Source organism: Gallinula chloropus, assembly GCF_964237585.1.
Source record: "Gallinula chloropus genome assembly, chromosome: Z".
In the NCBI taxonomy this organism is placed as follows: domain Eukaryota; kingdom Metazoa; phylum Chordata; class Aves; order Gruiformes; family Rallidae; genus Gallinula; species Gallinula chloropus.
In genome coordinates, this window is record NC_140089.1 from 19,957,663 (window position 1) to 19,984,856 (window position 27,194).

A 27,194-nucleotide genomic window follows, 5' to 3' on the forward strand; every position below is an offset into this window, starting at 1 on the left:
TTAACATTCTTTTCCAACCTTCTGATTCTTTGATTCTGTGATTTCTTTCTCTCCTCACAGAAATATGTATAGTCATTTGTTTGTCCAGGAGGCTAATAATGGATATGCCAGGATCTTCATAATTTTCATATAGCTGGTTTATTTATAGCAGCTTGTTAAATTGTATTTACACTGTGATGCTGATTGATTGCATTTGCCCACATGTTCTGAGTCATGTATGTGTTCTCAATATAACATAATTATTCCCTGATTAACTGAAAACTCTGATATTATGTTATAGTATTACACAAAAGTGAAGTACATACAATTTTATTTTATTTTATTTTATATAGGGAAAACTAGGTGTTCTGAAAACTGCAAACCTTGCCGAGAGAATGGAGTGCAAGAATCTGAATGAAATCATGAGATCTTCATAGTATGTTAAATTTGAGCTGTACACTGATTGACTATTTCATTAATGTCTATATGTCTGTTATAACATACTCAATCATCTTGATTTTATGGGTCCAGACAGTATTTCCATACTGTAATTTTTGCAGCGTCCATGCCTTGTTTACTCATTGTTACTCCCACTTTCTCTAAGACCAATGCTTACAGCACTTTATAAGGGATAAACAGATGCCAAATCATTACCCATGGAGAAGTAGTAGTGGTTTGCATGGCATTATGGCATCCTGCTTGCATTGTGGCCAGAAATAAGGTGTTTGTGCCACATCAGTGAGTTCTGAGAGCAGTAATATTGTTTTTCTACACTTCCTGTAATAATTTCTTACGATATTTGATGGTCTTCTGAAAGCTTCATCTTCTAAATATTGTTTTTCTACACTTCCTGTAATAATTTCTTACGATATTTGATGGTCTTCTGAAAGCTTCATCTTCTAGATTTGGATAATTTATACAAAAATTCAAATTTTCCTTTTATAATTAAAACAGGCTTCCAGTCTCCATGGCTGTAGAGACAGACAAAAGACGTGATCTTAGTATATCACTAAAGTGCAAATTAAATTTAAAAAAAAAATCCCCTTTCCCTGTTCTGGTACTAACTGAGCATTTATACCCCTCTTTTCACTCTCCTCACATACAAAGACTGGACTCTGCTCTACATCTTTTAAACAGCTGAAGTTGGAAGTATTGGGGAAGACATTTTAGGTGGTTACTTATTTTCTGAAATTCTGTTTCCACTTTTAGTTTTCCCTTCAGGATATTCCCACTTTCTTTTCTCAAATTAAGATCCTTGCCAACATTTTCTTCAGTGTGAGCTTCTCAGTCACTTTGGCTTTGTTCTTGGTCCTTGAAGTTGGAACCTTACATCATGTGTGTTCAGGACATGCAGTCTGCCTTCACTAAGACCTTCGTTTTTGTGTTTGATAGACTGGGTCTTGTGTGGCTGATTTCTGTTCTCTCCTTCACTTTCTGAGCATGGCAAAGAACATTTATTTCATTTCTCATTGAGCAAGGAGAAGTATTTTCATTTTTGGACAACTACTATAGAAACTTGTCGTGTTTATCTGATTTCTTTTACTTCTCAGTTTTGGTTCAGTTTGTAGTAATATTTATGGACAGTGAAAAGCAAAAGTAAGGAATGGTGGTGAAAAAATGTGAGGAAAGAGACATCAGTATGTAAAAACATAATGGGCTGCAAGTGATGAGGGAAGTGGTGTATTGTGTAGATGTTGATTTTGGCTCTGTGAAATCCTTTGTTGGTTTGGAGACCATGCTTAAAGTTCATACCAGATAAGCTGTGAAAGCTGATGACATTTGGTGCACATGTGTTTTTGCAGAGGGCGGCTTTCACTGACAGGCTGTTGATGATCTGTCCTAATATGTAAAATTCTGCGCTCTACTAATTGGTATGGAATGTTGTCTGATGGACAGACAGTGGACTTAAGGTAGAAGCTCATGTGTTTTACACTGTAGGAGAATGACTGTGGACATTGTAGACTTCATGATAGACAGACCAGAGATGATGTATTTACATTCCAATAAAGGTGTTGATGATCTACAGATGAAGGGTCAGATCCTCTCACATTAGGAACTGGAATCTCTCTAGTGTGGATCTGTCCTGGGACAGACTTGGATGGTCACGGAGAAGCACTGTGTTTGTAGGGGTACAGAGCTGTTTTAGCAGGTGTAGCACTGTATCTTTTCTGCAGGTGGGACTAAGTGAGTGCTGGAGGGGAGAAGTGCATAGGCTCTTCCATGCCTGTTAGTCTTGGCTGTCCAGGTATCCTCGTCAGAAGCCTGAGGGGAACAGAATTTTTGTACGTGGGAACTGAGGGTTACAGGGGTTGTCGAAAGCCTTCTCATACCTTTGTAGTCCTGAATCATTTGCCACAGGGCTTGTGGAGCAGATCTGAAGCATTTTTGTGCGTGGTTACTATTGGTATTATTTAGTAACTGTGATTTTCCTTTCTTTGTTTTCTAGCATGCATCTTTTTTTTTTGTTTTCTAAACATAACCTTGAGGTTAAATAAGTGCCAAAGAAGCCAGTGAGATCTTACAGCACTACATAGTACATTTTCAGTTTTGTTCAATGGTGTTTATTGTTTCAGCTTGCACATTTCTAAACTGCTGGTAAGATATTGTAAAAAGAAGCTAAACACCTGCAATAGCTAAAACCACAGCTTTGTTTTTGTGCTAGTTATGGAGAAACACGTCCCCGTAAATGCTTTTCAGATACTCTATCAAGGATTCTGGCACCATATAGTCTCTCCCAATGTTTTGTTTTCTATAACTAGTTTTGTATCAGAAGTGAAAATAATTTTGTATTCTTTTTTGTATTCTTTGTATACTTTTAATTTTTGAACAAATTGTATTGTAAAATAAGTATGACTTCATGGCTACTAAATGCTGTGCCTTGGCACAGATGCCATGTAGAACCATGTCACCACTCTCAAAAGGTTAATTGATATTTCAGGATGTTTAATGTCTTCTAAGTAAACATGACCATAGACAAATACATCTTACATTTTCCTCTCAAGAAAATAAATATCCAGACCATTTTGAAGCCTTAGGCAACATGCTATTTTTTAATCAAAACTTGTTCTCATACTACTATATTTAAAACAGAAAAGACATGAATCCTGCAGAATAACAAAGTAATTTTAAAGTAAAGCAATAAAAAAGAGTTATGGCTGCTGTTCAGCTGTAACCTCAGCCCACTGTGTTGCCACATATATTGTATTTGTTCTGTGCCCTCTACCATACTCCTAGATAGATGTGTATTAAAAAAGAAATAGATACATAAATTTTAATTTTTTTGATGGTTTGTTTTTCATGCTACATACAGTAGTACACTGTTTAACAGCTTTAGAAAAGTCTTGAAAGTCAGGCTTCCTAGGATATTGTTCTTGTCTCTAGTAGAATTGTTTTATAATCCTGGATAAGCTGCTATCCTTTCTAAGTCTTGGTTTCTGTACTACTATAATAAACTGTTTAATGTAACTAATAAAAAATCCTTTTTCAATTGAGGAGTGTGGGGCCTGAAGCTTAGTGACTGCAGTATGAAAAGCCATTGCATTCCAGAGCTTGCCCACAGTTTCTGTGCTTGACTTTAGCGGTTAGGTGTTTTGTCAGAATAGGTGGTCCTGTTTCATGTTGCCTGCCTTGGGCTGCTCTAGCCTCCTAAGTCAGCATTTGGGTCATTCTTTTTTGACCATTACCAGTTTTGATAGGGTTCTTTAACTGAACTGAACTTCTTTCCTGATGGAAAACCTAGATGAAAGCAAGATACTAGGATCTTTAGGCTCCTGAGAGAACCAGAGGTAATGTCTTTACTTAGTTTTGTTGGAAATTTATGTATAGAAAAGTGTTTTCCATCTGTGTCATTCCAGTATAATTTACTGGAAGATTCCAGATACTGGCTTAGCAGACTTGGCCATTGGTGTGATTGACTTGAGCATGGAATACACTTTGGATTGTGCTGTACTTTTGAATGGGATGGGCAATTCCTGTTACCTTCATCCACAAAGATGTAATCAAATTAGAGGAAAGCAAACCAGAATTATGGCAGGGGGTTGGAACTAGATGATCTTCAAAGGTTCCTTCCAACCCAAACCACTCTGTGATTCTGTGTTTCTATGAATTATAATTAAAATTTAAACTGCTTTCAGAATTTATAAATCTTGTCTTTTAAAGCATCTTTAGTTCATAGGCTGTGGTCCTGCTGTTAATGAAGATATACCACAAAATGAGCCAGGCCAGATTTGCGTACAGCATTTTAGCATGGTTTCATGGATTGGATTAATGTGTTAACCTTCATAGTTGTAGCACAGAATGAAGCCTAAACAGGGGCATTTATTGCAGACTGACCAGCTGAGAGACTGCAAGCTGACCTGCTAAAGGTCTTCCCACTATCTTGTTCCTACAGCTGCACACAAAGCCAGTGTGAGACTGCCTGTGTCTTTCCATTAACTTTTTTTGGCCTTGGCTAAATGCTGTAACCATCTTGGATTGGCAGTGGTGGTTAGTAGGTCATGAGACATAATTTTCCTTTCTCTGTGCTTTGACATATGTATTTCAGTGTTCGTTACCTAATTGGTATGATGTTGGTGCAGTATCACAGGCATAAATATAAGTGGTAGAGCTGCAGTTAATTTTGGAAGTCCTGTCTTTGAGCTGTACCCTTGGAAGATGTTTCTGCCACTCACTTTTTCTCCTGTCTTGATTCATCCAGAGGTTACGGTCAGTGTAGGAGGCAGGGCACGTAGTGTCTTCTCTGCTGTTCCAAGTACAGTGCCTCTGGGGTGGCTTTGTGCAGTTGATGATTTTAGCTGAATTGTTGGGCTGGTAAGAGATTAACTGAGATGTGGCATCCTTTCACTTTTGCCCAGTCAGCCACAATATTTAGCGGGGGGAGAGAGAAGATTAAAAAGAACTTGTATGCAAATTAGCTGCCAGATGGTAAGACTTTGTATTTCTACTTTTCTTTATTCGAGAAGGCCAAGTAGGTTGTTTTGTAAAAGACTTGTAGTTCTTTTCTTGTGTACCTCATTTATGCATGAGGTGTAGCTTGATAATGTTTGAATATGATTTTAGATTAATGATTAAAAAGCAATTTGAAATGTATTTTTGTGTGGCTTTCTATTAAAAATTCTGTTGCTCACATGCTTAATGGGTTTTTGGCTTTTCAGTAGTAGCAATTTAAAAAGCATCACAGAATTATTTTTGTCATTAACATCTGTATATGGTAGAACACACATGAGTAGATCTGTTGATTAAGAAATTACCATTTTTAGCTGGTTTGCCATTTCTTGGTAATTTTTTTTTCTTTTCCTAAAAGAAAAATAAATATGAAATAAAATTGGATACACAACTTTGCTGATGAGCTTCCACAAGGAGGAGAAAACTACCTTATTTTGGACCCTGAGTTGTGTTATATGGATTGGTTCTAGCACATCTGGGGCATATGAAGTTGCTTTATTTTGGGTTGTCACAGGCAGTTTGAAGTGATAAATTTGCAAGAGAGAGAAGAGAATCTGTCTAGGAGTTCAGGAGAATTTACAGAATGTGCATTGCATAAAAATGCTTAACATTTGTAGAGCCTGACATCGTGTTCACTGGTACAGACCATTCACAGTATTAAGAGTTGACCTGAATGCTTCTGTACCATTCAATTGTAATTTAAACTTATGTTTTATAGCTTGAAACTATTGGATGGCAGCTTAATCTTCAAATGGCAGAGTCTATGCAGGCAAAGCTGAAGTCTCCTCAAGCTGTGCTAGAGCTGGGACTGAGCAATGAAGATTCAAAGGTAAGAAATACATACCTGGCAGAGTTGGAGTGAGTTGTGGTGATGACCTTAGATTCAGAGTTCTGAGGCATCAGATGGAACTCCTGGTCATTGTTAGTGTCTCCAGGGTTTTCATTTTTGTATTTCATAAAATTATAATACATAAAATATAAAATTTTACTTGAAATTGTGAAGTACTCATGTAATAGTGTACATATTAGGTAGATCGAGCGCTGTGTAGCCAGCTCTTTGGGCTGTAACATAATAGAGGAATAACATGGACTATGCTTATTTTAGGTCTCTATGTAGATAATTTATTTTTATCACATAGCATGTGATTTGTACTTCTTATCCTTTTAATGCCTAGTAGTTTGCAGCCTTCTACCATGTGTGGAGTTACGTAAGATATTACTCAACACTTAGAACCTTTTTGTCCTAATCATGTGTTTATGTGAATGATGACATAGTGTGTGAGGCCACAGAAAGACAAAATTTGGAGGTTTTAAGGTAAAGTTTTAAGTTCAGGGTTTTTTTGTGACTGGTGGTGTTTCAGTGCTAGAAACGAATGTATTTTGTATTCATATAATCTGGATCTTTTGTCAACTGGCATATTTTAAATTAAACACATCAATTGCTTTTAACATTATCATGCTAACGGAAATTGGAGTCTACTTCCATGGTGACTGTCAGAATGTTTATCTAAGAAAAAGACATCATAAAAGATTTGAGGGGAAAAATCAGAACTGTTTTCTGCTTTAGCATTGTATTTAAATCACAGTAATTTTACTAATGTGAGTGGAATTTCTGATTTGTGATAGATTAAGAGAATACACAACTTATTTTTGTACTTCTCATCAGGACTTGCAGCAGTTGTATTTTTTTTTTTAACAGTTCACTGCAATCTGTATTTTTGAAATGCAGATACAGGAATGAGACAATATTTAATGTCCAAACTGCACTGGGCAGTGCTGCATACATATTCGGTTCTATGGCAAAAAAATTGTTTTTAAAAATGAGGAAAAATGTAACTTTCACATGACACACAATTTATCTGTTTCCTTTACAAAGAGAACTTGACAAGTGGATTTTTTTTGATTGTTTTTTCTGTGTTTCTTTTTGTGGGTGTAATTAGATACCAGGATCAAAATTATTTTGCAATAATTACAAGCCTAGAATAGAGTTGTAAGTAGAAATTAGGTAGAACAGTGCAATGAGAAAAACATACTGATGTTCTTACACTACAGACACTAAACTTTAAAAATCTGGGTGATGTGAAGATAACTACAGGGGTTTTTTTTCCTAAATGATTGACATCTGTGTGTAGGATAGGTTCAAGATTGCCTAATATCTGCTTATATCCTGACAGGAATGTTGGAACATAACATTTGTGCTGTGTCCTGCATCTGCCTGATCTCTTTGTGCATGAAGTAATACATTATATGGAAATTCTAGTTATTAGATTCTTGTTTCTTTTCACAAACTTTCCTGCCTTTTGTGCAGAACTGTGGCATGAATTTAGTGTGTACATCGTTAAAGATTGTCTTAATTTCTCCTGAAATTGGGTTTTGTGTTTGGTTGGTTGTTTTGGGGGGGGCGGGGATGGGGGTGCGGGCAGAGTTCGTAGTAATTTGTAGGCATAACAACTGTTTTTCAGCAAAGATGTGAAATGACGGTGAAGAGGAGTTTTTGTGGACTGGATCATTAGAGGGCAGTAGTGCTCTTTGTCACACTGGCTCTACGAATGCTTTTTTCAGCTAGTACTTGGATTCAATTCTGAAGTCAGTCCTTGTGGGAGGTGTTAAGTGTTTACATTTCTAATCTGTATATAACAAAAGATGTTTGTCTTGCTCATCTACAAAACTAAAGCCTATTAATAAAAAACCCCATACGGACCAAGGTAAATGAAACTGACCATTGTTTCCACTTTTGCTAACTAAAAGTAGTTGTACTAATATATTAATGTTTACTACAACTCACTGCACTTAAAGATCATTTAAAAAGTTCTTTGTCAGAAGCTGACATATAAAATTAATATTTAAATTATCTCTCAGAAAACCTGTGGCTATATGAATCTTATTTGTGCTTCATGGAGTCAAAGGATCTGCTATATGCTATATAAATATTTATAGAGTATATTTTGTTAGCTTCAGATGAAAAGCAGAGTCCCATAGGTATAATACCATTGAAATTCAAAAGTAAGGTGGTCTCGCTTCTTTCATGTGATTCAGGCTGCTAGTGACATTTGCATTGCACAGGAAGTATGCTGCTGTGACTAGTACTATTTGTGACAAGATCCCATGATTTTTGGTAAATTGTTTTTCCTTGGTTTTCTTACAAATTTGTCATTTGCTTATACTGAGGTGTTGAACTATGCTTGTTTGGATGTAACAAATTGTTTGCATGTGCCTGTGAAAAGTTTTTCACCTTGGGGGTTAGTAAGTATGGGAATGAGTTATCTGAGGAGGCTGCAGAGTTGCAGATGTTCAGGAGTGAATCGGACAAGTCCCTGAGCTTCCTGACTAAAGTGTAGAGCAGGGCGTTGGATCAAGGGAGCTACCAAACCCTGAGTTCCCACCCAAGTTGTTCTCTGATCCAGGCTGCTTTGCAGTTCAGTTGCTGATGGAGATTTGTATGGGGAGGAGAAAAAAAGGAGCTTTCAATTAAAAATCCAATTAACAGCAGCTTCTTACAGTGATTCAGAATTTGAAATGTTTAATTGCATTTTTAAATCTGAGGGAAGTGAAATTTCTGTGAACTAGGCACGCAAAACAAGCTGGTATGACAGCAAACGTCTTTCTGAACTGCAGGATCCTTTAGCTTCCTTTCTGACATTTTAACAAGCTAAGGTGACATTTAGAATCGATGTGTAAGATATCAGCTGTGTATAGGGTTTTCTTTAATAATATAATTTGGTTTCAGATTTTTTAGGCTGTTGAGTTGCACCACAGCAATCTGGGGATTTTGTACGGACAATTATTATTTGTATGGCTATGGAATGAATTAACCAGTAGAGGGAGCACAAATTAACAATCCTCTTAATCTGTGCTGCTAATTGTGATTTTGATTTGCAAACAAAGACTGATCCCAAAAAGTCCTGTGTTTATTTAGTGTTTGTTTCCTTTAATTATGTATTTAATAGTTATCGACAGAAGCACAGGCTCATGCCTTCTTTCCCACTCTTTTTAGTAGTAATTCCTGAGGCTTTCTAGTCCAGACCTTTCTAAACAGCTGTGATAGTTTTCTGTAGCCATAGGAGCCCTGTAAAAAAAATATTTTAGTAAATGCTATAGAAAAGGTCTGAGGGTTTCAGAAATGTCACATTATTGGTGCTGAATATCTCTGAAGAGGAGTGTGAGACAAGTGTGCTCTTAAAGTCTTTCTACTATGCCTCTTCAGTAGGAAGGTCCAAGTAAGGTGTGTTACTATATAAAGTATCTATTGTTATGTATTTTTGCACATTTATGCTTGAAAATGGTTAGGATAAATAATCTGTACTTGCCCAGTGCTGTGTCTCAATAATTATCCATTCTTTTAAAAGCATAAATCCATTCCAGTAATATATTTACAGTTTGTCCGACGGAAGGCTTTGCTTTTTTTGTGTTTTTCTGTCATTTTATTACATCTACACTTTTGTTCTTAACCAGTGAGGACTTCTTGGGGGGAGCAGTTTTTTTCAGCTTGAATGCTATATATAGATTCCTTGTGAGAATTCAGTGCTTTGTTTTCTTCCATCTTTATATCTGTATTTGAATAATTTTGTTACAGGATTTTGTCTGCCAATGCAGGACAAAAAGTAGCTGATAAATATGGTTCGTTAAACCTGCCAATGTAATAATTTTGGCAGAAGACAGATAATATTAAAATGTTACTATACTAATTTAATTTTATTTCCATTTAATTCATTTCCTCTGACTTCCAGATGCTTTAAATGGGGAACATAACAATGCAAATATTTTAAACTGTTTTTTCTGCAACTGTTTGTTGAAAATCAAAATGGGGTCTGACTGCATTTGAAGCTGAGATGGTAATACATATTCATCACTCTACAGAGTAAATCAAAGTCTGGAAATCATAGATGATTATTTTTTGCTTGTTAAAATAACAGGTTATGGTTTTCTTTTCTTGACCTTTTTAGTTTTTACAGATTATATGTACGTTTCTGGACTGTGAGCAGATCTGCATCTTAGGTGTTTTGCTCTGTTTGCCTCAGTAAGTATGCCATTCTACATTCTAAGTTTGCTGTGGTGTATACTTTCCCCATCTTTAACAGCAGAGCAGATTAGATGAGAAACAGAGCTTTTCTTCTGGCAGCACTAGATCAATCACTCAATGCAGGCTGTATGTTCTGTGCAGCCTGTATGGCAGGACCTGCATTTGGATGGGTATTTAAGGAAATACAGTGGTGCTTCTCATTCTCTATCAGGTTAGCCCTTTGTTTCCCTCTGAACTTATATTTGTGGAGTAGGATAATGGTAGTAGTTTGTGGATGATAGTGATATATATATGTGCCCACTCCAGAGAGGTAGGATGGCATTCTCAGCTATCTGCTTTTGGGGTCATGCATTTAGGGCCTTTCCCCCTCCTTTCAAAAAAATAAATGAATAATTTGTATCTGTAGTGCCTTGAAAAAAAGAGCACAATTAAAACACATAGTGCTGGAGGAACTGTAATGAGGTACAAAGACTAAATTGCTTGTCACACTCATCAGCTACCTCTCAACTACTTTTTGTTATCATGATGGCACCTTTTTCCTTTTCAGAACACAAGCAAGTTAGCATGTACACTCTTAAACTGAATTTAGTCTTCCCATGAAGCAGGTTTCTAAGTCTCTAGCAATTGCAAAAATTAAATAGGCCAGGCCTTGGATCAGATTGAGAGAAAAGATTTTTTTCATTCAAATTTAGAGGAGGTAACTAGAGCCTGCATAGCATCAGATAGCATGGTCTTGGTTCAAGGTCTTTCTGAACTGCTGTATACAAGCAAGGTTGCTGCTTTTGGCAAGGTACACCATGAAACCAATTTTGTTGCAATCTAATAAATACTGCTGCTGATAAGAAAGCAGAAACCTTCCTAGGAGGAGATTTCAGAATATTGAGAAAAATCCTCATATTTGTAGGAGCCGGTAGTAAGAGTGACTGTATAATCTTGAGTATGTGGAACAGCTCAGAAAAATGAGCCTGAAATTTATAATTTGCTTCCAGGCTGACACACTGCTGCAGAAAGCTGTCAGAAATTTCATTGCTCAACCATGAGAGCCAGAAATTCCAGACTTGCAATGCACAGCAATTCTTGCCTTAGACTGTTTTTGATCTATCGTATCTATTACCTCTGATTAAATCCATTTAATTAGAGGAAAAAATGAAGCTGCAGTCCATAATTTTCAAGATGCTGAGAAGACTTGTTTTCTTACCAGTGTAGAAATGGACGGCAGAGTAACTCATGTCATGTAAGTTATGAGTAGTTTGACATTTTACTTAGAAACCATTTACCAGATGGTATGATTCCAGAAGTATGCACTCACCTCTGGCAATTGTGCTGCAAGGTGTAGTTAATTATCTAAGTCCATTTATGATCTTACATGATTTAATTATGCAGCTTATAGTAAGGATCTCTTTACAGTATTCTTATGTTTCACCTGGCTATATACACAATTTATGAATACAATCTACAGTACATGAATGTACATACCCTGTAACTCACTAGGGCCTCTGCACATGCTCTTTTCCCACTAAACACTCCTATAACTTTGTCCACATGTCTCTGTGTCGTGAAATTAAAGAATAAAATGGTTGCAGTTGAGTGTGTACAGTTGATTGCAGCCTTGGTCAGCCTCAGCATATAGAATCACAGAATCTCTTGAACTGGAAGGGACCCGTAAGGCTGATCGAGTCCAACTCCTGGCTTCACACAGGACCAACCAAGTCAGAGCATGGGACTGAGCTCATTGTTCAGATGCTTCATGAACTCAGCCAAGCTGGTTGCTGTGACCCCTTCCCTGGGGAGCCTGTTCCAGTGCCTGACCACCCTCTGAACCTTCCTAACATCCAACCTAAACCTTCCCATGTCACAGCTTCATGCCATTCCCTTGGGTTGTATCGCTGGTCACCAAAGAGAGGAGATTGGCACCTGCCTCTGTTCCTCCTCATCAGGAAACCACAGACTGCAATGAGGTCTCCCCTCAGCCTCCTCTTCTCCAGGCTGAACAAACCAAGGGACTTCAGCCTCTCCCCGTAAGCCTCCTCCTCCAGCCCCTTCCCCATCCTTGTTGCCCTCCTCTGGACACTGTCCAATAGCTTTGTATTCCTCTTGTACTGTGACACCCCAAACTGCACACAGTACTCAAGGTCAGGCTGCACCAGTTCAGTGTAGAGCAAAACAATCCCTTCCCTGGACCCAATGGCAATGCCGTGCTTGATGCACCCCAGGATACAGTTGGCCCTCCTCGCTGCCTGGTGTAGTTAGTACTGAAACTATTGTTTTGCACAGGAGTAGGTGGAATTGTCCATACTGTGTAAAGCTACACAGTGCAGACAATTTTGTCAATCCAAATAAACAGCATAAAAGTAGCTAAAATACTTAATTTTAAGCTTAATCTTGGTGAACCATTTAATTGACAGGCAGAGTTGCATTTTAAGGCCTTGAACACAAAGATCTGGAGATTTTCACAGAATCACAGAATTGTAGGGGTTGGAAGGGACCTCAAGAGATCATTTGGTCCAACCCTCCTGCCAAAGCAGGTTCCCTAGGGCAGGTTGCACAGGTAGGTGTCCAGATGGGTCTTGAGTATCTCCAGAGAAGGAGACTCCACAGCCTCTCTGGGCAGCCTGTTCCAGGGCTCTTTCACCCTCACTGTGAAAAAGTTCTTCCTCATATTGGTGTGGAACTTCCTGTGCTCCAACTTGGAGCCATTGCCCCTTGTCCTGTCTCCACAGACCATTGAAAAGAGGTTCTTTTTTTTCTTTTGTTCTGGTTTAATGCAGTTTTGCATTAATACCATTTGGCTCATCTGTACACTTTCTTGTCTGCAGTTCATAGAAACTAAGCAGTGTTTTAACAAACAAATTGTTGTCTTTATGTGTGTGTAGCAATGGAAAATAACCGTATTTTTTGCTATGCTTTTGCAGTATTTCCTGTCAGTACCACCCTCCTCCTCCCAGCCCCCTCCACCTCAGCTTTTACCTAGGCAGTAAGATCTGTAGACCATTCACAGATGAATTAAAAGTTGGCATCTCTCCCATGTCTGCTTCTTTGTGACTCTGAGGTAGAAGAACAAGGTAGTGTAAGAAGTGGATGAGATTATGGGAGAAGAACGTTGAAGTTGATTTATCTCTAACTGCAAGGCTCGGTCTTACCAGCAGAGCTCTTCTGCATGTGTTCTCCTGTACATTAAAGTTGACTTCTCTGCCTTTGAGAATTGGAGATGAGGATGGAGGAAGTCAATGGAGAGGCTCCACATCATCAGCTTTTTAATGTGGATGGCTAAAAACAGATAATGCCTCAATTTATGGGTAAATAAAAATCAAAATTAATCAGAAATCTTAAAGGGTATAAAATTCAGAGGGTTATAAGGCCTTTAGATAAATCAAGTTAATAGTGTTTTATGGCATTTCATCAGGTAGGAGTGGTTGTGTCTTGCATTATTTGTCAATTACTAGTAAGCAAAGAAGAGGCAGACTATGTTCTTTTAAACAGATTACCTTTGGGGAAGCTGTGCAGAACTACCTGTAAACGTGTGTCTGTACATTTTCTGATTATCACTCGAAATGCTTCTCAGTTTTTCATCCTCAGCTTTTTAGTTCTTCCATCTGTAAAATGGTGAACTTGTTCCTGCTCAGCTGTTTCAACCTGGAGAGACTTGCTTGTGAAAGTTTTGTTATCTAATAATCCTTTATTTTTTTTTTGAGGGGTTCTAAAAGAAAAGTTATGGGAGATGTGGAATTTTAAAAAAAGGAATTTCCATGTGGCTCCATGCTTAAAAATACTTTACATCTCAAAGAGCCAAATGGTGGTTTGTTTTGTTGTAGCTCGTTCCCATGTAAGGAATGCCTTTAGAGTTTTAGAAGATGTAGTATTATCTTCTGCAGTCATGGTTCCTGCCTGTTTTTCATCTACACTCACACTTCAGAAGCAGTTGCCTTACGCATTGTTGGAGCGGTAGCTTGGGAGCAGTCTGTGGTTTGCTGTTCGCTTCTTGGTTGGGAGTGGAAGATGTTCCATCTTAATGCCTTATCTTCTGGTAGTGTGTACTGTGTTGGAGGCACTCTCTGAATATGAGATCTTTATTCAGAGAAGAGAAACATGAAGAAGTTAGAAGTAAGAAGAAATTATGTACAGAATGTTTTAATGGCAACTGTAAACTTGCCTGTAAATACTCCAGACTTGTAGTTGCACCACAGAAATGCATTTTTTGGAGACAGTCCAAAAAGAGTAGTTAACGAGTTTGCTTGAAATATCTAGAAAGAACAGTATGGAGTGTTCAAAGAAAGCTCTTACTCTGATGCAGCCTATTTCTAAAAAAAAACCCCAGATAACATGATTAAATAGCAGGCTTGTAGGAGAGAGTATGATGTCCACACCTGCCTAGACTGACAGGTGGACCTTCACTACACCTTTTCTCTACATAGTTTCATTCATGCATACATGCATACATTTTTTTCCAGTTTTTTTTTTTTCTGTGGCTGTGACAAGATGGACAGAAAATAGAGGAGATATCGTGCCTTCCATTCCTTTGTTAAACAGTGCTGCTTATTGATACAGTGCTCAGCAGGCTCTGTGATGGGCGTGGGTAGAAATGGAACTTTGTGTTGGAAGCATGAGAAACAAAATTCTCTGAAGAAACAGTAAAGCAGTCAAATTGAAATGCCAGTGGAATGGGTTCTAACTACTACCCTGAGCAATTCTTTAGTAATTTATATAAGTTTTTATTCCACTGTCTTAATAGAGTAAATAATGATACTACTTTGTTAAACTTGGGCTGTTGAGAAATACTGGCAATCCTATTTCTTTGTTTTCCCTGATATTTCATTTGCCTTTTCTTATATTTGTGCACCAAAAAACCATACCTGCACAAACATCTTAAATTTCTTATTTGAGATATACTGGATTATTTTGCCCCAAGTGGTATATTTTTCACCTTTGAAAGTTAAGGGAGTGAGTTAGCTTGTGAACTGTGATATTATGTTGCTGTTTAAATTATATGAATGATACTCTAAGGGGAAGGTAGATGAAGAGGAAGACTATACATAGAATAGTCGTGGTTGGAAGGGACCCTTAAATCATCAAGTCCAACCATCACCCTAACATGCCAACCACCACTAAACCACATCCTTCAGCACCACATCTAACTGTCTTTCAAATATCTCCAGGGATGTAGACTCCACCACATCCCTGGGCAGTCCATTCCAGTGCCTAACAACCCTCTCTGTGAAGAAGTTTTTCCTAATATCCAATCTAAACCTCACCTGGCATAACTTGATAGCATTTCCTCTTGCCCTATCACTTGTCACTAGGGAGAAAAGGTTAGCCCCTGCCTCTCCACAACCTCCTGTTAGGTAGTTGGAGAGAACAATTAGGTCTCCCCTCAACCTCCTTTATCCAGACTAAGCAACCCCAGTTCCCTCAGACACTCCTCATACCACTTATTTTCCAGTCCCTTCACCAGCCTCATCAACCTTCTCTGGACACAGGAGAAGACGTGTGTAAGAGACATGGAGTAGTAGTTGCTCAGCCTGTGAGTGTCTTATGTTGATTCTCTGTGCAGCTTCCCAATAGCCTGCTGCAGGCTGACATATTGTAACCCAAGTCAGACTCTGGTCTCTCTCTTCTTTTCTGGAAAGTCTTTAATCTCATGGGCTATTTTGGATTTGCTTAGTTATTGCTTAAGGCAGGCTTTCATAGGCAAATTTGATAACATATAAATGAGCATTTTTCAAACTACCGCAATATTTGGGGTAATTTTTTTGCATGTTACCTAAATAACTCTTGCTGTCTTACATCTTTATGCACATCAAACAGGTTATTTTAATCAGTTTGTAGTTTGTTTTTTTCTTTTCTTCCTACAGTATCAAACCACTTGCTTGACCTTCAATTGCAGTAGACCTAGTTATTCCAGTTCCTATATTTCTTTTGCCTGTTTAGACTGAATATTAATTATTTTTCCTTGAAAATATAGTTGTGCTGCGTGTCCTGACAAAGTAAGTCCAACTTTGACATGAAATCCAGTTAATACATGGGCATGTCTAAACCAGACCTAACACTAAAGTTATATATGATATCTGCCTTGTAGAGGCTGGCATTGATATTTGAAATTATAAAAGCTCCATTACCCATTTATAAGCATTTAATTGCAAACCTGAGTATAATTACATGCTTTTAAAATCTGTTTGACTGCCTTTAGATGCTGAAAGATGTCTGTCTTAATAGACAGAAGAACTGAAAATAAATGTCATTTAACAAGTATGATTTTGCCTTTTTAAATTTCTAGACTGCAGAAAGGAAGCTGGGTCAAAATGATGAAAAACCTCATAGATAATTAACAGTAACTAGGTATTTTATGTGACAAGGATCTCACCAGGTCTGCTCAGAGTAGTACAGAAGGAGACTGTGTGTTCAGTTCACATTTGTGTTCACTGTGGTTGTGATTCTCCCCTGTGCTCTTGCACAAAACAGTACTGTCAAGAGATGGTAGTTCTCTTGTTTTTTACAAGTTTCCAACCAAGGTTTTTTGTGGGTGTATTTGAATTTAAAACTAATTGGATTGTCCTGTATTTCCTGTCCACTTTACAGAATCACTGGGCTTGCCTTCCTGTTACTTTTGCTATTTTATTTTATTTTTTTGTCAATATGCAAAATAGTTAAATTGCCAAATCTGGCTTCCTGGAGAGGTAGTATGTGTATTCTTAAAAGAGTATGAAGTGAGCATCTCCTGCATTGCTAACACCTGTCCTGCTCGAGGCAATAAATAGGCGGTACGTCTTGTTGAACAGTACCATTGCCATGCATTTGACATTGAGCAGGTGTCTGTAGCAATGCGGTGACACCCTTTTCAGTCATGCGTCAGGTGGAAGAGGGTAGGTCATCACCTCAATTACATACGAGGGTGGTAATTTTCAGTCATCGTGTTTCCTGTTGTTTGCAAATGACCAGAGTCTGGTGTCTGGAACTGTATAGAATCTAAATTTGTGCCACTTGCCTTTGTACAAACATTTAGCAAACCTTAAAAGCTTCTGTGACAAGCGACCTTTTCCACAGATTACAGTACATCAAATACAACCTCTTTCACAAGAAAACCTCAACACACTGTGTGGCCTATAGCCACAGTATGATTGTATAACATTGCTACTAATGAAATAACACACACATATTTCTAGGAATGCACACTCAACTGGCAAGGCAGGAACAGAGATTTCAGGTGAGAAACGAAAAATGTTTTATTTTCCCCATCTCGGGAGAGATCCTGTTACTAAGATTACACTTTGAAGCCTTGTGGTAATAAGGAAGAGACATTGTCACCACCACAACTGTCTGAAGGGCGTTTGTAGAGAGGTGGGCGATGGTCTCTTCAGCCGGGTGACAGGAGATAGGACAAGGGGAAATGGCCCAAAGCTGTGTCAGGGCAGAGTCAGACTAGATGTTAGGAAAAAATTTTTCACTGAAAGAGTTGTCAGGGCCTGGAACAGGCTGCCCATATTGGGGATTGAGTCACCTTCCCTGGGTGTGTTTAAAGAAAGGGTAGATGAGGTACTTAGGGATATGGTTTAGCATAGGACGGGAATGGTTGGACTTGATGGTCTTAAAGGTCTTTTCCATCCTTCTGTTTCAGATTCTGTGAATGAAAGAGCAATACAAAACCAAAAGTAGAGCCAAAGCTAATGAAAATGTTGTTTAGGTTGAAATTTACACGTAAGGAAAACCTGCCTTCTGGCCACCAGAGAAATGTTTTAGAACTTATTGTATGTAGTCAGAGTAACTAAGTTCTCCAGCCAGCCCAAGATGGAACCATACCAGTGGGTCAAATGCAAGAGAAAATGGCGCTGTGTTGCTTTCTTGGTGAGTTTATAGCTGGCTCAGTGTGAAGGGATGACATTCTGTTGTGCATGTAATCGAAATATTAAAAGCAATGCCTGTAAATGATGTTTGTAAATGCTTTTGTTACTCAGCAGCATCAGGATTAGACAGTGAGTTTTTCAGTAATACCTGATTCGAGGCTGTTTGGATTACTTCTAATGCATAGAGACAGGCAGGAGAGTTTTAATGAAGACGGAAAATGCTAGACCAGTTCTCTGTCCTCTTTTCCAGCATCAACATAAACAAGCAACTAGGAGATACTTATGCTTGTGAATATGTAATTTGAAAAGATTGGGAATTTGATAACAAAACAAGTTGCTCAGAGTCAGATTTATAAGCAACTCCAGTCAGCGTGTATTTCTTTAATTTGGTAGTTCAGCATTGAAGAATGTGGTTGTCTCCTTCATGAGTTGGAGAGTATTATGGAGTGTTGGCATAGGTGAGTTGCAGGCTGCTTTCTGTAGAACTGACACCATACATTATGGGGCTGCCCACTGGTGGTTTAGGAGCACTGTCACACCTTGTAATCCCAGATGGTTTTGCAGCCTGGATCAGAGAATAGGATTAACTACATAGTTCTAATTTACGTTGTCTTTCCTCTTCTCCTATTCTGAATCCTAAAAAAAACCCCAGATTTCAAAATCTAACTGTACACACTTGAAAACAAATACCTATCTTTGTTCAGATACAAGTGGGTAAACATTACAAATACTTCCTGCAAACACCTGAAGTCATTACTGGAAAGGAAGTGTGTTTTATTAGAATCTCTTAGAGTAGACAGGAGAAGAAGGTTCATTTGACAATGCAATTAAGAGGCACGAAGAAAGGCATCTTGTTGATTTAGGATAGTCCTTGTGACAGCAGAGAAACGGAATTCCTGAGCTGTTTTTTCTTGTTATTTCTAGAGCACTTCGCCTCTTCACATTCCCATTCTTTCTTCCTTTCTGTCCATCCTATCTTCACAGGAACCAGCACATTGTGCTCCTATCAAAGGAATGGTACAGATTCTAAAATACCTTTGAAATCCTCAAACAGCAGAGTTGCCATCAAAGTGGGACACAATTCCTGGTGCTGTGTCTAAGAATTTCCAATACATGTTTTCAGATGCTGCTTTTCTTTCATTGTTGCTTCTGTTTCTTTTCTTTTTGAAGAATAGTTGATTAAATAATATAGCATTATAATTCTTTAATTGGTTTCCTTTGTTCTTCAGTCCTTCAGAATGCCTCTTGTGCTTTAGGGTATCTTTTGCTCCTAAAAGGGCAACATGGAATGATACAAATGTAAAAAAGATGTTTAGGCAGTATTTAGACAGTTTCAGAATTCCTGGATGGCAGTGTACTCCTATCTGTACTTTTGGAGGCTGACATATAACAACTTTTTGAGTGACCATTTTAGTATCCTCTTTCTAAATTTCTGTCACCTTGACTAAAAATGAAAGTCTTTCTGGTGAGGACCAGAACGGTTTACAGATAATATGGATGAGATCAAGAATAGCCAAATATAGTATTTAAATTCGTACTATTTGATTGCTTTCAAAATATGGGTGTGTTTGAGGCAGTACACTGGAGGAAACACTTAATGCTAAACCTTTTCAGGAGAACTGCTTTGCTGCAGCAGCAAGGAGCTTCTCTGTTGGAGCGCACAGATTTGCCAAGGGTGCTGTATCCAGGCAGATTCAGGTATGTGCTGTCTGGTCATGGTATAACAGAGAGCAGAAGTGTGTGACACAAATATGGGGAGTTGGAAACAGAAAGGACGTTTACCACCAACAGAGAAGCGAGGAAGTGTTTGTAGAGATCTCAGTGAAATGAAAAACCTGTAGAGGGGTTTTTTGGGGTGTGGCTGAGGATGTTTAATATGCAGGGAAGTGATGCTCTGTGAGAAGCATTATGCCACATGACGCAGTGCTTTGTCCTCAACCTGATGTCTGAAAAGTCATTCTGAAAAGCTCTTGAAAATTCAAGTGTAGCGTAATTTGAATTTATTTTTTAGTGGAGCTCTTTTAAAATTCAGATTATCATATTAAACCGCAATTGTGCACTGCTGTGGCCTTGAGGTAGTCACAAACAACTTGGAGCCATCCTTGACTTTAAGATTGAGGCCTGCAATGCCTGTCTATGATGGAGTACACTTGTGCTTACTGCTTTTTGAAGAGAACACCTTGACACATCTTTAAGTGAGGGAATGCAATCCAAGGGTGAGCCACAGACCAAGAGCAGATCCTTCAAAGATGTGTGGAAATACTAAGGCAGAGGAAGGATATAACAACCCAGGCCCAACCTAACTGGAAAAAAGTATTTTAGTGCATCTCATAGTTACATATAGACTGATGGAACTTTCTTTTTTTTTTTTTTCATTAATCAGATTATTTTTAAGATGCTCAGAACTTGCAAATTTGGGAGACTACTGGCTTTTTATAGTGATATGGCTTCAGACAATGGAAAAAAAAATAAGCATTCTGTTTTTCCCACTAAAGTAGGAAGTAAGAACTGTGAGTCAAATATGAATCAGCCAATAAAACTGCAAAAAGCAGCTTATTTTAGTTTGTGTCAAGCAGTTCCCATTTTCAGAGTTATGTGGAATTAGTGTGTATCTAATTCTTTCACAAAAAGTTGCAGGGATAGGGAGTGTGTGCATGTTAGGAATAGGGCAGGTTATTACTGCTACCGGAAATTATATCCATTAATGTGTTGTTCTAACAACAGGTTGGAAACAGGTGCAAAATTGCTGTTCTACCATTGTACATGTACAAAACATATATCAATATCTTCATATTGCCTCAGAGCCTGAGAAAAATGATTGGTTTGCATTGTGGAAATAAAGTTATAAGAAAAATCTAGTTACATGGAATCACTGCTTCCTTATCATATTCATCTAATTCTTAAAATTCCATTAAAATACTCTTTGCAGGCTCTTTGGGGTTTTTTTGCTTGAGGAATACTAACATCTTTACTGAGCGTAAAAGCATTTGGAATATGTTGAGAAGAAAGCCTCTGGGCTAGAAAAGTGTCGTTTAGTTTGTCCCACAAAATCCCTTTCAAGTTTAATTGACTTAAACTGTGTAAAAATTACCATTTCAGTTTTGCTGATTGATTCTCATAGGAGTCCTGGATTTTTGCCCAAACACTAATTGATCATGAGCGTTCTAATTGAAGGTCAGGCCTTGCTGTCATTATAACACCAAGCAGGTAACACTATTGGGCACTGTGGAGAGCACAGTCCAGGTGCTGAAATACTGCGCCTGGGAGGAAGAGAGAGCTTGGCTGGACTTGCTTCTCATCTTGAATCTAGTATAGGCATTCAGCTGTCTGCTGTCCACTTTCTGAAGGTGGTGTATAAAATCACGTAGAAGAAGGTGACGGACATCCCCCCAGGTAGATGAATGCTCCACAGAAAATTGAAAAAAAGAAAATTCCAGAGAGTATAAGGTAGAATACACTTGTGTGCTAGCAGAAAAGTGGGTGAGGTGGCCAAAAGGATTTTTACAGTAGTTTCTTTGCATGTAATAAAAATTCCCGTTTAAACTTAAATATTTTTAAAATTAGATGTATTTATAGATTGAAGGACTGCAGATGTGCGACTGACAGTAAAATCCAGTTTGCTTATCGTTCCATTACTCACTCTGGTGGCTGCAAGGAACCTGGAAATTAGAATGGGAAGGGGCAGGAAATCCTTGACCAGGAAGGAGAATGAAGTTCCCTCTGGAATAGGCATCATGGGGAACAGCACAGAATTTCCTTGGCTGTTGTTAGAATCTTTGAGATTATTTTATCTCAAAGTTTCAGATGCAGGCTCTAAACCTTAAAATTTCTTAAGTGGATTTGGTTTTTGCATGTGAATAAATACGTATGTCAGCAGTTGTCAAAACCGACACAAAGCCAAACTGTGACTGCAAAGATGAACTCTAGAAATAAAAGCAAAACAAAACCAAACCAAATCACTTCTTCCTGCTGGCTGTTGAGAAGTGTATTGATTCTCCCTGTAAATGCATTGAAAACACATGTGTTTTCTTCCCGTAGTAGGTGGAAGAAAGGCTGGTGAAAGAAGTTCACCACTCTCTGTGTGGTTGTTTGTAAATCATAGAATCACAGAATGGCATGGGTTGGAAGGGACCCCAAGGATCATAGAGCTCCAACCCCCCTGCCACAGGCAGGGACACCAACCTCTAGACCTGGATCTACACAAGGTTGCTCAGGGCCCCATCCAACCTGGCCTTAAACACCTCCAGGGACGGAGCATCCACCACCTCTCTGGGCAGCCTGTTCCAGAACCTCACCACTCTCTCTGTAAAAACTTCCCCCTAATATCTAATCTAAACCTTCCTTCCTTCAGTTTTAATCCATTCCCCCTTGTCCTGCCAGTGTCTACCCTTTTAAAGAGTTGATTCCCCTCCTGTTTGTATGTTCCCTTCAGGTACTGGAAGGCTGCAATGAGGTTCCCCCGCAGCCTTCTCTTCTCCAGGCTGAACAAGCCCAGCTCCCCCAGCCTCTCTTCATAGGGGAGGTGCTCCAGCCCTCTAATCATCTTTGTGGCCCTTCTCTGAACCCTCTCCAACAGTTCCACATCTTTCTTGTATTGTGGGCCCCAGACCTGGACTCAGTACTCCAGATGGGGCCTCAAGAGGGCAGAGTAGAGAGGGACAATCACCTCCTTGTCCCTGCTGGCCACCCCTCTTCTGATGGAGCCCAGGATACCGTTGGCCTTGCGAGCTGCAAGAGCACACTGCTGGCTCATGTTAAGTTTCTCATCTACCACAATCTCATCAGGGCTACTCTCAAGGAACTCTTCTCCCAGTCTGTATCTATGTCTGGGATTCTTCCGGCCCAAGTGCAACACCTGACACTTCGCAGTGTTGATCCTCATTAGGTTCACCTGCAAATTGGATCCCTGAAGTGAATTAAAAAGTGAAACAAAACCAGTGTCCTGGAGGTTTCTAACACTCATGAGAGCTTAAGTTTCCAGTGGGTCCTGCAGAAAAATTGCACTGGCATAGAAGGAATTAGGCTGTGATTTGCAGATGGTTGTGGGTTGTCAGCATGAAGAAGAGAATGATATAGCAAAGAAAATCCAACTCTAAGCTATGCCCTGTTCTGATGTTTTACACTTCTTTTTGATGTTTGCTGGACTCATACTTTACAGTTAAGAAGACACCTTAAGACTAGCATTTTGCTATACAGATAAAAGTGAGACTCTTCTGTACATAAGCTTGTGCCTTTAGTATTGCTACTAATGCAGAGATCAGGAAGATTTTTGATAAGCTCGTAGAACTTACTGTTTTCTGAGGCAAGAAAGAGAAATGACTTGCACAGAATTTATTAAGGTTGATGCATTTGCATTTCTTGTTAATGAAATCAGTGAGATGGAGAAACAATTAAATATTTCAAGAATTCCTACAAATTTAAAAAGCAGTAAATTGCTAAACATTTTGGTGGGTTTTTTTTTAAATCATGTTTGTACATGTTTGTCTGAAGTGCTATTTGATTAGAATCTTTTTCTGTTATTAGTAGTGTCATTCATATCCTCAACCTTAAAATAATACACATTTTACCCTAAGCAATTCACAGTTTCAAAGAGCTTTATGTATAAAATTTGCATATAAAGTGTTACAGATGGTGAGCTTATCTCATGTTACTGTAGCTGTTTTAAAATATTTTTCTCTTGTGTCCAAACATAAGCCAAAGAACACAGTAAGAGGAATCTGATTTGTAAGTAAAGTGCTTAGAATAAAAGGTACAGGTGTGAAATAGCAGTGATAAGAAAGTTACCTGATTATAATTAACATGCATTATGAAAGAGAAAATAGGAGTGGAACAAGAATGGAAATTATGAAAATATCAGTGTGGAACACATTTAGAATATGTATTGTGCACATTAGTAAAGGATAAGATAAAGTTGGATAAAGTATAAAGTTGGATAAGATAAAGTAAAGGATAAGATAAAAGAGTTTTGGTTGAAGGATTAAGAGTGACATGGAATGTATGGAATTGACCAAGGCAGGAAATGAATGGCAGAGGAGTAAAACCCAATTTGAACTGCAAAATTGGCCTACCATTTTGTTTTCTCAACTAATAATTGATCTGTAGCTAGCTAAGGAATTCATAGAAATCAGGATCCTGCTTGCAACACCTGCAGTGATACAAAAAACTAAAACCAAGGAAGTTAGGAGGAAGAGATAGACAGTAGCGAAGGTAACCACAACTGAAACTTAGAGATTCTTGACTAAGATGATAGTGATTATTATTTCAATGTCTTCAATAAGTAGTTTACATAAGATTTACAAGTTGGAGGGGAGGAAATTGAGAACATAACTAAGAATGGCTAAATTTAATTTGGAAGGAACAGTTAAAGTGGTTCTGTAGCTACAAAGTTTAAAAGAGCTTTAAATTTTCATGCTATGGAAGTGCTCTCCTTGTAAAGGTGTAAGGAGTGGACATTTCTGGGGAGGCTACATATTGAAAATTCTCTGCAAAGCAATTACCCCAGCTTTGAGCAGGGGCAGTGGGGATGGTTGGGCCAGATGACCTAAGGCGTATTTCAAGCTGAAAATTCTGCAGTTATGGAGAGATTTCAGCTATAGATGTGTAACTAGACTCTTCTGTAGAGTCCCAAAAAATAAGCTGAATAAAGTCATGGCTAATTTAGTATTTAATCTGCTCTGTTTTGTTTAAACAAGAAAAGGGAGCAGGAGTGTCTGGGTTTCAGAGAAAGTCAAGGATGGGACCACCGTTTTAGAGGACGAAAACAACAGAGACATTAATTCCACAATCAGCTGGCTCTTTCCTAGACAGAATAGCACTTATCTTTTGTGAAAGGTTCCTAATTTGTTTTGGCTTTTTTCTAAAACCCACACGATTCTAGTTAGTTTGTCACATTTTCCATTCTGGGTATTATGTTAAGCTGTCAAAGTGAATTTTCATTAGAAATGCTACTTAATGGGAGATGTACAAAAGTGCTATAGCATTGCAGATGAGTTCTTCAGTGAAATTGATTCTCATTAAATCACTCAGTCTCTACTAGATAATGGAAAATAACAAGTTGCTCATAACCTGGAGACTCAGGCCCTATGTCAAGCATTAACCAGTATTGCTGTAGTTAGGATAGCCTGGTATTATCTTAATTACGTGAAACGTTTGCAATAAGAAGCTGTTTGACAAGAATGAAAGCACTGAAATGAGGTTAAAAAAATATGTGGGATAAAGGACCAGAGGCAATAGCAGTATTGTGCCTGGAGTGCAAATGTTGTAGTATTGCATATTTAATATATTAAAATAGCATTTTAGCATGTATTTGAGGTTACAGTTGCTCTGGGCTGAATTTGTAGTGCAGGAAACCAATAGTTTGGGGCCTTAGTTTATGATCTTTTGACACTCTTTGTGATTATTGATATAGTTTATTTTAAGAGTAATACTAGTGTTTTAACTCTTTTCAGACCAATAATCAGAGTATGATTCCAACTAATATTTTTTCCTATTTCTTCTATGAGTCTGTAATCTGACACCACATTTTAGAGTGTAGGATTTGGTGAATGAGGCATGAAGATGATACGTTAAAATTAATTAACAGTGCATCTCTGAAAAGCTTCAGAATTTTAAAAGCTGACCTTAACTTGCTGCAGATTTCTTTATAAATTCAAGAGAGTTCTGCATTGACAAAATAAATTTTTGTGATAGGTAAGTTTTACGATTTGTTTCCCCACAAAGTTCTGAAATGACTGGTGGGGTGTTTTTAACTTGTTGCTTTGTGTCTGAAAAAGGTACGTGTTTGTAAATTCCTTGCAGCAGGATCTATTTTTGTAGCACTTGAAAATAGAAGTTTTTTGCCACAATTGGAAAATATTTCCTCAGACCACAGCTAAATGCAGTTCTGGGTTTTAGTCTAGCACTTTCCTATTTCCTCATATTGGTGGTTTAACTTGTTAAGTGATACGCCTTGCAATTCTGCAGCTCTTTCTTTAGATACTAATTTTAATACAGTGCTAATGCGCTGTAGAAAAAGCTGTGGAAGCGCTGTGAAAGATTTGGATTCTGTGTAGCTTTGCCCCTCCCGTTCACAAGTAGCAAGCAGCTGTATTCTTTATTTTGAGATGCTTTCTGCTAAGATTGCCTGTTGCCTGTCCTTCAGTGTGAGAAGCTGTGTACCTAGTTACACCTACACCCAAATTGATGTCTGACAAGGAAACGACCATTAACCTGCAGTCCATTGCCGGCTCAGTGCCGCTTTCCCACCAGGCCCGCAACCAGCGGCTCGGTGAGCTGAGCCTTCCCGAGGATGTACAGTCCCTGGTATTTCTCGATGGGCTGTCTTGTGGTACTTGAGGCTGTACCTGTGTGTTTGCCAACACCCACTACAAGCCAGTCAGGCATAAGGGGTGGTGTTGCTGTGGTTTCTCTTCACGGCATAGTCAAAGCACTTACCCTCTTTCTGTCCGCTGCAGAGACTGGTGAGTGAGGGTGGGGAAGCTGGGCAGTGTGCTACGGCGGGCGGAGGAGCGGCTGGCTGCGTTTCCGTGGCACTGCTGGCTCCCATACGTGTGCTGGTTTTGGGAACCTATTAGCAGATTAAGGTTTATAAAACCAGGATGTACAAGCCAATGATTAGAGTTGAGTTCACATTTACTTTTCATAAGGTGTAGGGAACAGGAGGGTCATTGTAAAATGTTATATTGCTGTATTTAATAAACTGAAAAAGTTTCTAGAAAGCACACTATAAAATACGGCTCATTAGTTGTTGTCAGGCTACGCCTGGAAGCAGAGCTTTGCTGGTACACTTTTTCAGCAGTGGTATTCTGCCAGTGGAAGGACTACTCAAATATGACATGAAACTGCATCCTAACCTGCACTGATAAAAGTATGTCGTGCTTGTTATAGAACATAGCAGGAATAATAACGCTGTTGCCTTTCTCACTTATTTCATGTAAAAAATATGCTTGCTTTAAAGTAAAAAAGTCATGCACTGAAATGTTCTACCATTTGCTTCTAATATGCACGCCCTTCCCCTTGGGGCCTTGTCTATTTTATTGATTAAATTCTCAAATTAGACTTCAGAAAACTTTTGGAAATTCAAAATTAACCCTTTTTTAGTCTTTGCAGTGAAGCGGGGAACTGGTTGTTGAGGTCATCACTCTCAAAGACAAGACAGACCTTTTAGGTGTAACAACTTAAGCAGACAGTATTGAATTAGGAGTGGAATTACTTTTTTTTTTTTTTTTTAAATGTAATTTTGAAGAAAGCCTGTTGGAATCCTGATATGCTGTTTTCAATATGATCTCTGCTTGTAAATTGTTAAAAGCTTTACAACAAAAAAGTACTTTATTTTTTTAAACTGAAACAGACTGATGCACACAGAGGTAAAATATTATCAAAAGGTCACAGTGTACATTGACAGTAAATTCAGGAAT

The 27,194-nt window shown here is 38.4% G+C and overlaps 1 protein-coding gene across 1 annotated transcript in view; it reads left to right on the plus strand.

Annotated features, from left to right (window-relative positions):
* Positions 1-27,194, plus strand: part of COMMD10 (COMM domain containing 10) — a 113,902-nt gene that overhangs the window by 20,317 nt on the left and 66,391 nt on the right. Inside the window, exon 5 of the mRNA XM_084278923.1 lies at positions 5,642-5,752. Coding sequence (XP_084135049.1) covers positions 5,642-5,752 — 111 coding nt within the window. The remainder of the gene's footprint in view (positions 1-5,641; positions 5,753-27,194) is intronic.